The following is a 13,594-nucleotide window of genomic DNA, read 5'->3' as shown; positions in this document are numbered from 1 at the left end:
ATTATTGTTTACTGTAGACGTCCGTCTCCAAATAAAAGCCATTGATAATTGTGTTTACCTCATATGGCTCTAAGTCACAACCATGTGGAATAAGGAGGTTTAGAGACTAACTTCCCAGTCATCAAAAACACTAATGACCAACAGATGCCCCATTTTGAGAGTATATAGCATAAAACTACTACTTTTCCGCTATGGTTCTAAAAAACTATCAAAATTTTGTTTGTGACTAATAACTACTAGAATAGGCGACGACTGTTTCAAAAAACCCAAGTTATTCATTGCTAAGAAATTAAACCGGTTTATGACAGGTCGGCCCCGCACCTAAACAACCATCTGTTTGACTGTTCGTTTGTTCGTTAACTGACATGTGGAGCCCACATGTCAGTGTATCATCTATAAAATGTTAAATCCCCACCCATGCGTACATGGCCCAGAGTACGCGAGGTCTTCTAAAGATTCTGGCGAAGGTTGTGATGGTTATGATGTTGTGGAAAAGCCAACCAACTTAATGCTTCCTCCTTTTGCTGCTGAGCTGCAGTCCATGGTGGCGGTGGCGCTTTGCCCTTTGAGCTTGTTGTTGGCCCGTGCAACAAGCTTATTGGAGTAGGCGGAGGTCTCCGATGGTGAACAGGGGGCATCCAATCCTCTTTACAGAGACCTTGCTATTTTGTTACGGGTGCTCATGGTTCGATGTTGGCTGCATTATGATCGTTTAGGGCTAAAGATGGGGACCAAGGTGTCGAGGATAGCATGTCCATTGAATTTAGCCTGGCTGAAGCGAGGGGTCTTATGGGAGCGTCTACAATAGAAAAAGAGCAAAGCGTGCAAAAATAGAAAAAGAAACATGAGCCATTGGATAGCAGGTCCCTTTTTGCCATGCCATAGCTAGGCTTTTCTACACTAGTGCATGGGGGAGGTTCCCAATTCGTGCGGGGGTTGGGTCTGATTCGGGAGGAACATCGTCAGAGGTTTGGGCGGGAGGTGAGGACGCCTCACCTCCATGACCTCCGCATCCCCACGACATCTTCCGAGAGGAGGCGCATAACATCAGCTGCGACCACGCTGACTAGAGGAGGTTGGAGGTGGCACACGCAAGAACACCGCCCGCCTGAGGTTGGGTGGGAGGTGTTGGACGGTTCATGAGGAGTGCTTCGGGAGGAGAACGAAAGCGAAGGTGCACTTTCCCGTAATTCTGGACGAGCGATGAAAAAAATCAAACCACGAAATGTTATTTCCCTGAAGTCACTTATCCATGAAGTGCATTTTGAAGACGGAAAAGCATGAGAGGGGGCATAAGCACTAACCCCTTTATTAGCAGGTAAAGATATAGATAGTGACGTCAATCTAAAAAACACGTTTTCATCGGACAACACAAACTACCATCCTATACAGTAATGTACATGGTGAATATCTCTGATTATGCTCAACCATGGCTTAGTTGAATATTTTCCTCCCAAAAATTATTAGCATTGAGCTATTTTTGCATCATTTCCTTTTCCAACTGATGATTTGTTCATGTATGCCTCCCATTCACAACTCTAACCCATCATAGCTCTCTCTCTCCATCCTTATATCTCCATCCCTCCCTCCCTCCCTGCTCATCTATGTTATCATTAGTTTGGCAGTCAATATTATCCCAATAACGTAGCTTGGAGGGTACTTGAAGAAGACTATATAGAAGGTGCATCATTTCTAAGGATAAGTCATGTTTACTCCACGGAAGGTTGGTGACCGCATTAGTTATCCATCTATTACTTTTGTGACTGAGTCCTAGAGTTTGGTTCGTACCCGAGCCTTAATACCCCTTTATCCAAAGATATTTGGCTATATATGTTTGTATCCTCTGCTGCTTTGCCAATTCCTCACCTCAACAACTACACTCACTCATTTGCCAAGCTACTGGGAATGGTTGAGTTCAGAGCATGTACCTAGGGGCACGGCCATGCTCCGTTGTAGCCTCATACACTATGGGCATGTTTGGTTGTCTGTGTTGCTCTAGCCTGCATGACATTGCGATTCTTGGGCAAGTGTGGCCTAGTTTAGCCGGTGCAAACATGAGCTGAAATGTGTGTTTGGTGGACTACATGATATGGGTGCACGAGACATGCTGTATAGAACATATGTTGTTTGGTAGGCTGAATTAGTGCTTAATTTTTTCACCTCTTCTCTTCCAAGTCAAGGTCCTCTTTGATTTGTAGGATTTTTAAAATCCAGGAACAAAAAAAATACACGACTCGAGTGACATGCTGACTTATATCCTATAGATTAGCAAACCGTGTTTGGTGATAGAGGAAAACCAAAGGAATTGTAAAAAGAAGTTGGAGTGGATGTTAGATTCCCTATTAAGTGTAGTACACATGATTCATTAGGAAATGTTCCTACAGTATTGTTCTCTTATAGGATTCAATCCTAAGAATAATTCTTCAGAAAAAAATCCTATAGAATTCCACCCCAAGAATCAAAACACCAACATTGGAAAATTCCTAAGGATTCTAGTCCTCCAAAATTCCCGTCGATAAACAGTTATATATATATATATATATATATATATATATATATATATATATATATATATATATATATATATATATATATATATATATATATATATATATATATATATATATACTTGGATACCCCTTGGTGTGTCAAGAAACTTGAAGTCATCCCACTCCATTCCAACTACTGCAAGTTCAAGTCTTGAAGAAGAGAGCTCCAAGAAAGAAGAGAAGATAAAGGAAGATTGTTTTGGGTGATTCCATGAACATTTCCTCTCTACTCTCAAGCACACGCTCATCCCTTGTTCTTGAACCCCGGCTAGGTGTTCCTCCCATCTTACACCATTCATAACCTTTGTGTGTATGAGAGAGAATTTTTATGGGTTCTTGAGAACAGCATTGATTGAAGACGTTTTGAGGAGTAGTACCTAGCGACTTGGCTTTGCTTGTTGCTCTTGGAGAATGTGTGCACCACCTAGGCAGTTATGGGTCACATGATAGCCTTCATTATCAAGTTGTGATGGAACCAAGAGTTCATACAAAGCTTAGGGACCGTCTTCTAAGTGTCGAGATCGACCCCTCAGTAAGGCTTCTTGGTTCAAGCCATGATTTAATAGGTTGATTGTGCTTCTTTTGTCACTTAGTTGGTGACACAATCAAGATCTTTGTGATCTTGTTACAATTTTTTCAAAGACTCCTTCAACGTGGAGCAGATATCGTCAGCTATCCAAACCATGAAAAAAATGCCCCGTGTCCCATATGTTTGCATTCTCTAACCCTTGAACTCTTACTTCCTTGCGGGTTACTCTTTCCGTTGCTATTATACTCTGCTTGCTAGGTTGTTTAGTTCTAAAAGTTCTACTAGATTGTTGCTTCAAACTGTCATCTTCTAAAATTTAGAGTAGAAGTTTTGATAGGACTATTGTTGCTTCAAACTGTCATCTTGCCAGATTGTTGATTCAAAGTTTCATCTTCTAAAGTTCTATTACATTGTTGCTTCCTACTGCCATCTTGTAAAATTTTGAGTAGAATTTTTTTGACAGTTCACCCCCCTAGTCCTTGGACACTTGATCACAACACTCGGTAATATGATTCAGAAGAGTAGTGTGTGAAATATCAATAAGTGTTTGTACTCGGATTTAACTCTTGCTCACAATATTTTGCATTAACTATTTTTCAATATGTAGTAGCGAAACCTTTCATTCTTGTCCTTAAGAGACATAACTGGACACAAATGCTCGGCCCGTGGTAGTGCCTAATTATCATTGTTAGACGCCATAGTTGTGTCTCACAATCTCGATACAATAATAATTAGTGTAGACATCTTCAAAGAAAAGCCATCGATAATAGTGGTTACCTCAGATGGCTCTAAGTTAAAACCATCTGGAATAAGGAGGTTCAGAGGCTACTTTCGAGCCATCAAAAACACTAATGGCCATCACATGCTCCCTTTTTTAGAAAATTCAAAATAAATAAATTCAAAACATGCTCCCTTTTTGCAGACAGCAAGGGAACGGTGTTACCATACCGAGCCATCTGTTTCAAGGGTTTCTATACTCTCCCGAGATATGAGTATACAAAATGGATAACACCGGATATGCAGTAAAGATGCACATGAAGATTCATTATTACAAAGTCGCACTGATTACAATGTAGTATTAAATCACCTTTCACTTTTCCCTTTTTTTTCTCCTGAAATGGAGGTAAGCTCTGGACTCTTAACGGGATAAAAGGCTACAGCCTCTCCCAGCAGTTTCAGAAGGAAAAGACATTCAGTTTATTCTTACAAAAGTTCAGGTTGTCACTGCTGCTCAGCGTGTAGTCTTGAGCGTGTCCTGGATGATTGTAGCTACTGCAGACGATGTCAATTGGAAAATTCTTGTGAGCACAAGTCAAGGAACCAAGCCTATACATGTATTGTACACACAAGAAAAAAAACTGGAAAACTTAATCCGTCAGGAGCTGCAGATTACAAATATATGCATCCCTACCTCTTGTTTTAGATGATTTGACAGTGCCGGCCAGACTGTTCTTGGCAACGTTACTGCATGAAGATAAAAAATATTATAAGGGTTTATCAAAAAAAAAATGTAAGTGGAAGTCAATGGCGAACGAAGGAGGGGCAATTTCTGGTGTGTGTGAAATGAAACTGTATGTACTACTCACAGTTCAGTCAAGTCCCCAAAAAGAACAAGAGATAGGACATCCAGCGGCACCATGCCGGTCAGCATGTTCTCCTGAAGCTCCAAAGTTTGAAGCTTCGTTAGATTGCCCAATGACGCAGGTATACCTCCTGTCAGCTTGTTCCCATTCAGCCTCCTGAAGACACAGACACCAACAGATTGTTTTCAGAAGTTGGAGATAATAGGTATTTCAGCATTATATTGTCCGAAAAATGTTGCAGCAAGACTCATCATACAGGAAACGCAGCGTCCCGATGTTCCCGAGCGAGGCCGGTATCATGCCGGTGAGACGGTTGTTGTAGAGGCCAAGGCTGACCAGGCGTGTCAGGTTTCCGAGGGTTGCTGGTATCGGTCCACTGATGTTGTTCCCAAACAGCTCCCTATGAAGATGAGAAGGTCGACCGTTATGCAGGAACTTTTGAGTGTAACTTGACAAGTCTGCACTCTGCAGCAAATTGCCGTAGTTTACTTACAGGTACTGAAGGTTCACCATTTGTCCCAATTCAGGAACCAGGGAGCCTGAGAGGCTTGCATTCCCCAAGTCCCTGCATAGTGAGGAAAAACACAATTATGAAAACGAGCCTAGTGCAGTTTTGGTCCAAGTAAAAAGTTCTTCTGAACGTTCAAAAGAATCGTGCACACTGCATTCAAGCGGAGTAGTAACTTGCTTTCAAGAAACTAGTAATTTGGACCTTGAGAACAGGGAGGGAGGAGAAAAGAGGAGAGGCATATATACACTCGGACGACGGAGTTGTCGCTGTTGCAGGTGACATGGAACCAAGTGCAGGGGTTGACAAGCGTGGGATCCCAGCTCGTCAGCACGTTGTTGATGTCCTTCAGTTCCTGCCTTTGCCTGTAGAGGATGTCGCCTTCGGTGTTGCCGCTGGCGATGGCTGCAAGAGCAAGGAGACCGGCGAGGACGAGCGCTGCTCCGGACAGAGCCGCCATTGCTGCAAGGAGGAAGCTTGAGGTGTGTTGGGTTGGGCACACTGAGATGCTAGACGAGGGGGTCCTTATATGCGGTTCTAGTTGGTATCACATCACAGAATGGTCCTCTTGGCCTCGAAGCTTTGAACTTTCTCCTCTGTTGACCTTTATCCTGTGCTATTGTGGAGAACAGTGCGCAAGTAACTGGCGTTTTTCACCAACGAAAGTTCAGCCTGTGAAGATGTGAAGACCGGTTGAATTTATGGAAGAATCGTAGACTGGCCTGCAGAGTACCTTCGCCATGCTCCATGGGAGCCTCCGCCCGAGATAATTTATTTCGCAATCGATCTCAAGCTCTTCCACTCAGGCGGACTAGCTTTGAATATTCAGCTGAAATACATGTTGCAGTGACCAAGTTTGTGGTGTAGTTCGTCTGCGATTATTCAGTCGCCACTATAACAAATTTATGTGGCCAGCAGGCCGGCCGGCCAAGGTACGCCATCTGGAGAACTTTCTGCTGTAGTTCGTCTGTTTTTTGGGACGTAGCGAACAATTTTGTTGCAATCGGCCGCGGCTCATATTCTTCATAGCTGAAAATGACAAAATTTCTGGTAGTACTTCAACTAACTATATTTTGAAGCTTAGATCAGGGAAGTGGTGCATGTTTCAAGACACAGTAGAGACATTGTTTCAGCGCTCCAAGGTTGTTTAAGTGACCATTTAAAAAAATAGTTGTTTAAGTGACACGTGACGGGCATAGACCAGGCCAAATACGCGCATAGAGTTTACTACTCTCTCCTTTCGAAATTACTTGTTACAAAAATAGATAAAATAAATGTATCTAGAACTAAAATACATCTAGATACATCCATTCCTTGAACAAGTATCCGGACGGAGGGAGTATTAAATTTGGGTCTAAACTAAAGAAAAAACTCTTAACCTAAACTATGAACTATTTTATGTTACTGAGCCGGTTATTCTCTAAGTCAAATTCCAAAGCTTTGAATGTGATTAACCCTCGACGCCAGTTTTGACCACCAAAGCTAAGCTGAATTTTGCAGTCAGATTCGTTGGATACTTAATCTCGCGCACAAGCTATCTCTTTCAACCTTCCATTCATAGTGATTCGCAGGAAAAAAAACTTCCATTCTTAGACGCAGCTTTCCCGGCGTCACGTCTGTCTTGGACCTAAATGAATCAATTATCCAAAAGCAACTAACAGTCAACAGCGCTTTCCACATAGAGTACCAAGATTTTCTAGATTAATTTTGTGATATCAACTCTGAAAATGAAAGCAATTATCACCAGTGTCATGATGTAGTCAATGCTTATCAACAACAGTACTGTTGGCCACTTAGATGTCGAAGCAACACAAAAAAATCGATAGAAGCTACCAATGGCGCATGCATGCGCCCAGGTCCTGCAGCGATTATATATATGTTCGAGGGGCCATTTCTTCTTCCTAGCTACCAATTTTGTTTGCAAGGTACCCAAAGAGCATCGTAACTCATAAGCTCTTTTCTATTTATCAATTGCCTCAAAAGCATTTTGGATGAGTCGATTTTGGGGGAGAAACAGATCAGGGGCGGCACTCCAACGCGAGACAGGGGAAATTTGCCAACGGAGGAGAGGAAGATGTTAGGTCAACAGCTGGATTGTAATCCGATTTCTAATGCTAAATCAACTAAAAATGCATCATTTTCACGCAACTAAAATTTTCATTTTGACAAACTTCAAGCAACTAACTAATACGGCTGACTGGGTTACCTCCTGATGTAATGGGCGATGTGGCCGATGATTTAGTCGAGCCAACTAGTTAATGGAATGTATGGTGTTTAACTTGTATGCAAAATGTTGAATATTATTTAAAAAATCTTTATTTTGTTCTTCATTGATAATCATGTATAAAAATTTAATTTTTAGTATATTTTCTAAAAACTCCTTGTTATTTTATAAATAAGGAAAATGGAATAACAAAAACTTCAATAAAGAAAATATGAAAAACAAGTGCCTAAAAATAAAAAAGAAAGAAAAATTCAAAAAAAATGTAAAATAAAGCACAAAAAGAAAATGTAAGAAAGCACACCCTAATCTGACTTAAATACGCTTGTACAACACCCGCAAAATAAAACGGAAAGCAAAACCATCCGCACTTATTGGGCTGGCCAGCATGACATCCGGTCTATGCATGCCCTATATTTTGCTGGAAATGAGTGATACTGTAGATAGCATTTGCTGCTATTGTCCGCCGTTTCTTTAGGAAATCGCTTGGCATTACCTGACGGATTGCAGTGGGTGTGTCCGTCACCTCGCTGGCACAATACTTGTCCAAGTGGAGGCTCGCCTATCACCCATATCTCTTCTTGTGTCCTCTCGCTCCCCACTTCTGTAATATGGGATGTGATGTGTGCTGTTTTGAAACATGGATATTGTTGCAATGGTCTGCAATGGGGCTATGCATTTGAAACGTGTGTGGTGTTGCAATGATGGCAACGGCGTGCGTCTGCAACACGAGTCTTGTTTGAAAGGAAAAACGACTCAGTCAAGATAGAGGTCGGACAGATCAGACGGCCATTTGGGGTTCTATCCACTGGTTGCCGAGGCGATTGAGCATTTTGGATTATCACCCGACCGACACGTAGCACTACCTACTTTAAGAACAAAAAATCCACTCTATTTTTTTTAGAGGTGAGCTTGCAAAACGACGGGCATGTATAAATGTTAGCCTTGGTAATTCGGGCCCATATGCATGAGCTAGTATAGGTCAACATTAAGTTAGGAGCCTATTTATCACGTAGTTTGGGGATAACGATGTAACTCGTATACCCGACGCGAGCACTACTTCGTTTTTTCACCCATCGATTTTGGAAAGGTTCTAGAGCCTTCCCTGAACCAAATTTCACTCTTTTCACGCTTTCTATCCCTTTTTGTTTGTTTCCTTCTATTTATTTTTCTAATTTTCGTTTTTTTCAAACCCACATATTGTTTTAAAACTCATAAAATTTATAGAATTCATGAACTTTTCAAATCCAGGAATATTTTACAAATTCGTGACTTTTTTTGAAATCATGTATATTTTTTAAATCAGAAAACGTGCATAATTCATGGACAATTTTTGAAATTTGGATCATTTTTTTCAAACCATGCATATTATTTGAAAGACGTGAACATCTGTTAAACGACTGGAAGTTACTTTTAAATCTAGAACATTTTATGAAATTTGAGAAGAACTTTCAAAATATTTGAACATTTTTCAAAGTTCATAATGTTTTTTGAATATTTAGAATTTTGGAACAACTTCCAAATGCATGAACATTTTTCGAATTTGCAAATATTTTTCAAATACATGAAGATTTTGAAAAATTCCAAATCTCCATAATTTCTGAACATTTTTAGAATCGAGAAACATTTTTTGAATCGTTGAACATTTTCTTAATTTGAAGGCATTTCTTAAATTTTGAATATTTTCTGGATCGACAACAATTTCTGAATAGATGCATTTTTTGGATTTTTTTTGAGAATTCACTATTATTTCTTCACTCATGGAGTTTATTAAAAAATTGTAAATAAAAATTACAATCTTGACCGTACTTTCTGATTGGTTCACATTTTTGAAACCTTGGAACATTGTTTCTAATTTGGAATATTTGTTAAAAGTTTGAACCATTTCTGAAATATGTGAATATTATTAAAACTTGGAACATTTTTAAAATCCAAAGTTTTATTAAAGAGGTAAAAGAAAATCACAGAAATGATTAAGGAAGGTGAAACCTAAATCTGAAAGAAGGGGCACCCCACGACGCACATGGCCACGGCAAGTGGTGCCCGTTTTGAGGAGCTCCTAGTCAGTGCTGCAGGCGCCCGTTAACAAACCGGTGCCGGCAGCATCGCTGGCCTGGGTGGACCCACTAGCACGCACACGAGCAACTCTGTTTTTTTGTTCTGTTTTTTATTTCTCTTGATACGGTAGGAAAAACCATCCAGTTTTCTAATTGTTACAAAAATGAAAATGTGAAATCAATAAAGATTTATAGATTTAAATAAAAAGATCCATTCGTTTGGAAAAAAGTTCATATCTTAAAAAAGTTTCATGAATTTTAAAAAAAGTTCATAAATTTGAAAAACAGTTCATTGAAATTAAAAAAAAGCCATCCACTTTGGAAAAAAGTTCATCAAACCTAGAAAAAGTTCATTAATATTTAAGAAAGTTCATAGAAATTCAAAAAGTTCATTTATTTTTAAGAAAAATTCTGTGAACTTTAAAAGTCGTTCATAAATCTTGAAAAGGTTCATAATTTTTGAAAACAATTCATCAATTCTCAAAAGGATGTTCATCAATTTTCAAAGAAGTTCATCTTTATTTAAAAAAGTTCAAAGAATTTCAAGGTTTATCGTTTTTCAGAGAAATGTTCATCAATTTTTAAAAATATTCATCAATTGTTTTATGAATATTAAAAAGTTCATAGAATTTTGAAGAAAAAGTTGGTCACCTTGCGTCTGAATTGGCCAGCCCATTTAAGAACACTGTAGACGCCAACTAACCAAATACACGTTCACTGACGCCGGCAGCGAAAAATAGGAAATGCACCATTTTGTGTCATTTCAGAATGTAACAAGAATGACTAGCCCATATAGTTTTTAACACACGAGTGGGCTAGCCCATGTAGTGTTCTCATGTTATATGGGTCTTCTACTAGTATTAGCATTTTCTTCGCCGCAGGTTGCGAGAACAACTAGTTGGCGAGCGCTTTCTCGGAAGACTCCAATGATCACTCAAACGGTTCGTTACTTGACGCGTTCATAGTCATCACCAAGTGTCGCGCTCTGAGCATTCATTTCAGATTTTGTCTTTTATTTATATTTTTTGCAAGCGTTTTTGGCTTTTCGGGTGGTTTTTTTCTGGGTTTCGTATTTTCAGCAGTCTTTCTTAGCTTTTGGACGAAATGCGAAAAAATGCATTTTTCATGCAAAAAAACGCTTTTTCTTGCAACAGAGGCACATATTTTGTTTCTACAAGACGCACGTCCGTGCCTCTCAAAAATTAAAAAAACATGTTTTCTTTTTTCTTTTTCTTCCTCGAGAGACATGATTTTGCTTTCACAAGAGGTACTGATTTGTTTTCGCGAGAGGCACGGGCGTGATTTTCGGAAACGGAATAAAGTGTGTTTTCTTTTGTTGTTCTTTCGCAAGAGGCACGACCGTGTTTCTGGAAAACGAAAAAAAACATATTCCATTTTTTTTCTTTCGTGAGAGGTACGGATTCGCCTCCGCGAGAGGCACGACCGTTCCTCTCGGAAATAAAAAACATGTTTTCCTTTTTTTGGCCAAAGGGACGGTTTTGTTTTCGCAAGTGACATGAGTTTGCTTCGGCAAGCCTTGCCTGTCGAAAACAAAAAAAAATGTTTCTTTCATTCCACGAGAGGCACGGTTTTTTTCTTTTTTTTCGTGAACAAAAAAATTCGTCAAAACCGACCAACATAAGATCTAGTTTTGAAGATCTCGATGCAAGAAATCCAACGATGAAAACGGTTCGATATTTGAAAGCACGGTTGAAGAGATAAGACATTTTAAAAATACGAATCTACAAAAATAAGGAGGAACTCCCAGATTGCAACAAGTGCCATATATGTAGTGTGCTACTTGTCGCAACCTAAGGAAGTGTGACTGATCTTTGAAAGCTGTAGTCCTCATTTAGTGATTTCGGCAGGTTGCTCTATGTAAAAATAAATTCAAAAATAAACAAACATGTCCTACTATAGAAAAAACTGGTTACCAGTTTTTGACAGATTAAAAAACTATTGATTTTTTTAATTATATTCATGAATTTTGTAAATACAATTAATATGAAAAAATATTCACATTTCTTAAAAAAATTATATATTGAAAAATAATGTTTGTAAATTTTCAGTAAATCTTCACGTATTTGATTATTTAAATATAATTGCAAAATTACCAAAATCTTCACAGATAAGGAAAAATAAAATTTTGCATCTTAAAAATGTTCATGTAATTAAACAATTAATTTAGGAAGCAACAATGAAAAGAGTAAAAACCGGAAAACCCAATGAAGACCGATACACAAAACAAGGGTAAACAAACAAACTCAGGCTGAAGCGCAACCCTTATGAAGTTATTCACAAGTCATATCGATCTATCTCAAGAAGCACCATTGTGATTGCTTGTTTAGACCTGACCTAAATTAGTTGCCACTAAGCATTGATTGTATTCAAAGAATAAGGTTTAAAACGCAGGAAATGTAAAAAAGTGAGAATCAAATGCAGCACGTATGGCCTTTTCCATCTCGAGGAGCGTTTTTTACATATCTTTCGACAACACAAACGATGGAGAGTACATTATTATGTCACGGTAAACTGTGGCCAGCAAAAAACAAGAAAAATAGTCCAGAACAACAGACTACCTACTTTACAAAGAAAATGAAACAGAGGCCTCCTCTTCGATTTTCGTTAAGAAAATCACCTGGTCCCAAACAACAAATGCTACCCCCTCCGTCTCATTAGTGTTAAAAAACATCTTACATTATGAAACGAAGGAAGCATTAAACAAACAGGTAGCTAGTAGCTACTTGGTGAGGGAGTAAGAGGAGATCATGACGATGAACACGACGCAGAGGGATGCCAGCAACAGCGCGCCGCAGGAGATGTCAACCCTGATGAAGAATGCCCTGGAGCTCGAATCCAAGATATCGCCGAACCGTCGCTGGGCCTCCACCGTGAGACCCAAGCCCACCGCTCCTCCCGTGGCGATCAGCACGGCGAACACCTTCATCATTCATTCAAAACCCAATTAGAAATCAGTAGCCAGTGTACTATGATTACATGGGACTTGATTTCTTGGAGTTGATGAAGCTTACGGCGTCGGCGCAGATGAGGAGAACGGTGCCGGCCTCGCCGCCGCCGATCATCTTCCTCCTCCCGGCGATGTTGATCGCCACGAACAAAGCCGCCACCAGGTTGTAGGCGCAACCGACGACACCCACGGCCAGCACATACCTGACAGTCGAACAGAACATTGAGATTCCGTCGCCGGCGGCCGGCCAGAAGGGAGATTTCGTTAGTTTCATGGATATTTGCTTACTGGTAGGCGTATAAATCCTTGAATGTGATGACGGCTTCCTCGTCGAAGATGCTCTCCCGGATTTTGGCGGTGGCGATGATGATGATGGAGGCGGCGAGGAGGAGCAGCGCGAGGACCCGGAGGGCCAGGGTCGCCACGGGCAGGGCGCGGCGCGAGGACGCCATTATTCTTGTCGATGGATCGGCACAGATGTACGTACGTGATCGAGCGAGCTACGAGCTACTGCTGCTGCAGTGGTGGTTGGTTGATACGGCTCGTCTGCACGATCGGGAGGATACATATAGAGCGAGCGCACTGCCGCTAAAAGGACTTGGTCGTGGTCGTGGGTGCTGATCTGGTCGTCAACAATGTTATTTTGAAAAAAACAACCTTGTTATTTTGAAAAAAAGGAAACTGGAATAACAAAAACTTCAATAAAGATAATATGAAACACAAGTGCCTAAAAATTTGAAAAGAAAGAAAAACTCTATAATGTAAAATAAGGCACAAAAAAAATGTAAGAAAGCAAACCCTAATCTGACTTAAATATTCTTGTAGAACACCCCGCAAAATAAAACAGAAAATAAAACCACCCGCAGTTATTGGGCTGGCCAGCATGACATCCGGTCTATGCATGGCCGAGCGATTTCCTAAAAAACGGCGGACAATAGTAGCCAACGCGACTGGGCCAGCCCATGAAGTTTTTTATTAAACAAACATATAGAGTTAAAAACCCAAGATTCTTTTCCTAGCTGATTCTATTTATCGCGTAGTTGGGGGATAACGATGTAACTCGTATACCCGACGTGAGCACTACTTCAACTAGGCCGGCCCATTTTCAATTTTTCACCCATCGGTTTTGGAAAGGTTCTAGAGCCTTCCCTGAACCGAATTTCGCTCTTTCCATGTTTT

The 13,594-nt window shown here is 40.2% G+C and overlaps 2 protein-coding genes across 3 annotated transcripts; both read right to left on the bottom strand.

The window, feature by feature from the left end:
- Positions 1–4,096: 4,096 nt before the first annotated feature.
- Positions 4,097–5,686, bottom strand: LOC123440909 (LRR receptor kinase SERK2-like). Of its 2 annotated transcripts, XM_045117449.1 has the most exons (6): positions 5,418–5,686; positions 5,155–5,226; positions 4,918–5,061; positions 4,665–4,817; positions 4,490–4,542; positions 4,097–4,350 (listed from the first exon to the last, which is right to left on the bottom strand). In XM_045117449.1, the coding sequence occupies exons 1-6, from the start codon at positions 5,627–5,629 to the stop codon at positions 4,310–4,312; spliced, it is 675 nt and encodes a 224-aa protein (XP_044973384.1). In that variant the 5' UTR covers positions 5,630–5,686; the 3' UTR covers positions 4,097–4,309. The 2 variants fall into 2 exon arrangements, with proteins under 2 accessions (XP_044973384.1, XP_044973383.1); XM_045117448.1 differs by lacking the exon at positions 4,097–4,350 and having other exon boundaries at positions 4,358–4,542.
- A 6,501-nt stretch (positions 5,687–12,187) lies between these two features.
- LOC123442153 (CASP-like protein 4D1) lies at positions 12,188–12,867 on the bottom strand. Its single transcript, XM_045118232.1, has 3 exons — positions 12,704–12,867; positions 12,480–12,618; positions 12,188–12,388 (listed from the first exon to the last, which is right to left on the bottom strand). The coding sequence occupies exons 1-3, from the start codon at positions 12,865–12,867 to the stop codon at positions 12,188–12,190; spliced, it is 504 nt and encodes a 167-aa protein (XP_044974167.1).
- Between the last annotated feature and the right edge of the window lie 727 nt (positions 12,868–13,594).

This window comes from Hordeum vulgare, chromosome 3H (genome assembly GCF_904849725.1).
Source record: "Hordeum vulgare subsp. vulgare chromosome 3H, MorexV3_pseudomolecules_assembly, whole genome shotgun sequence".
In the NCBI taxonomy this organism is placed as follows: Eukaryota; Viridiplantae; Streptophyta; class Magnoliopsida; order Poales; family Poaceae; genus Hordeum; species Hordeum vulgare.
The sequence above is the reverse complement of the archived record's forward strand: the minus strand, read 5'-3'. Positions and strand labels throughout refer to the sequence as shown.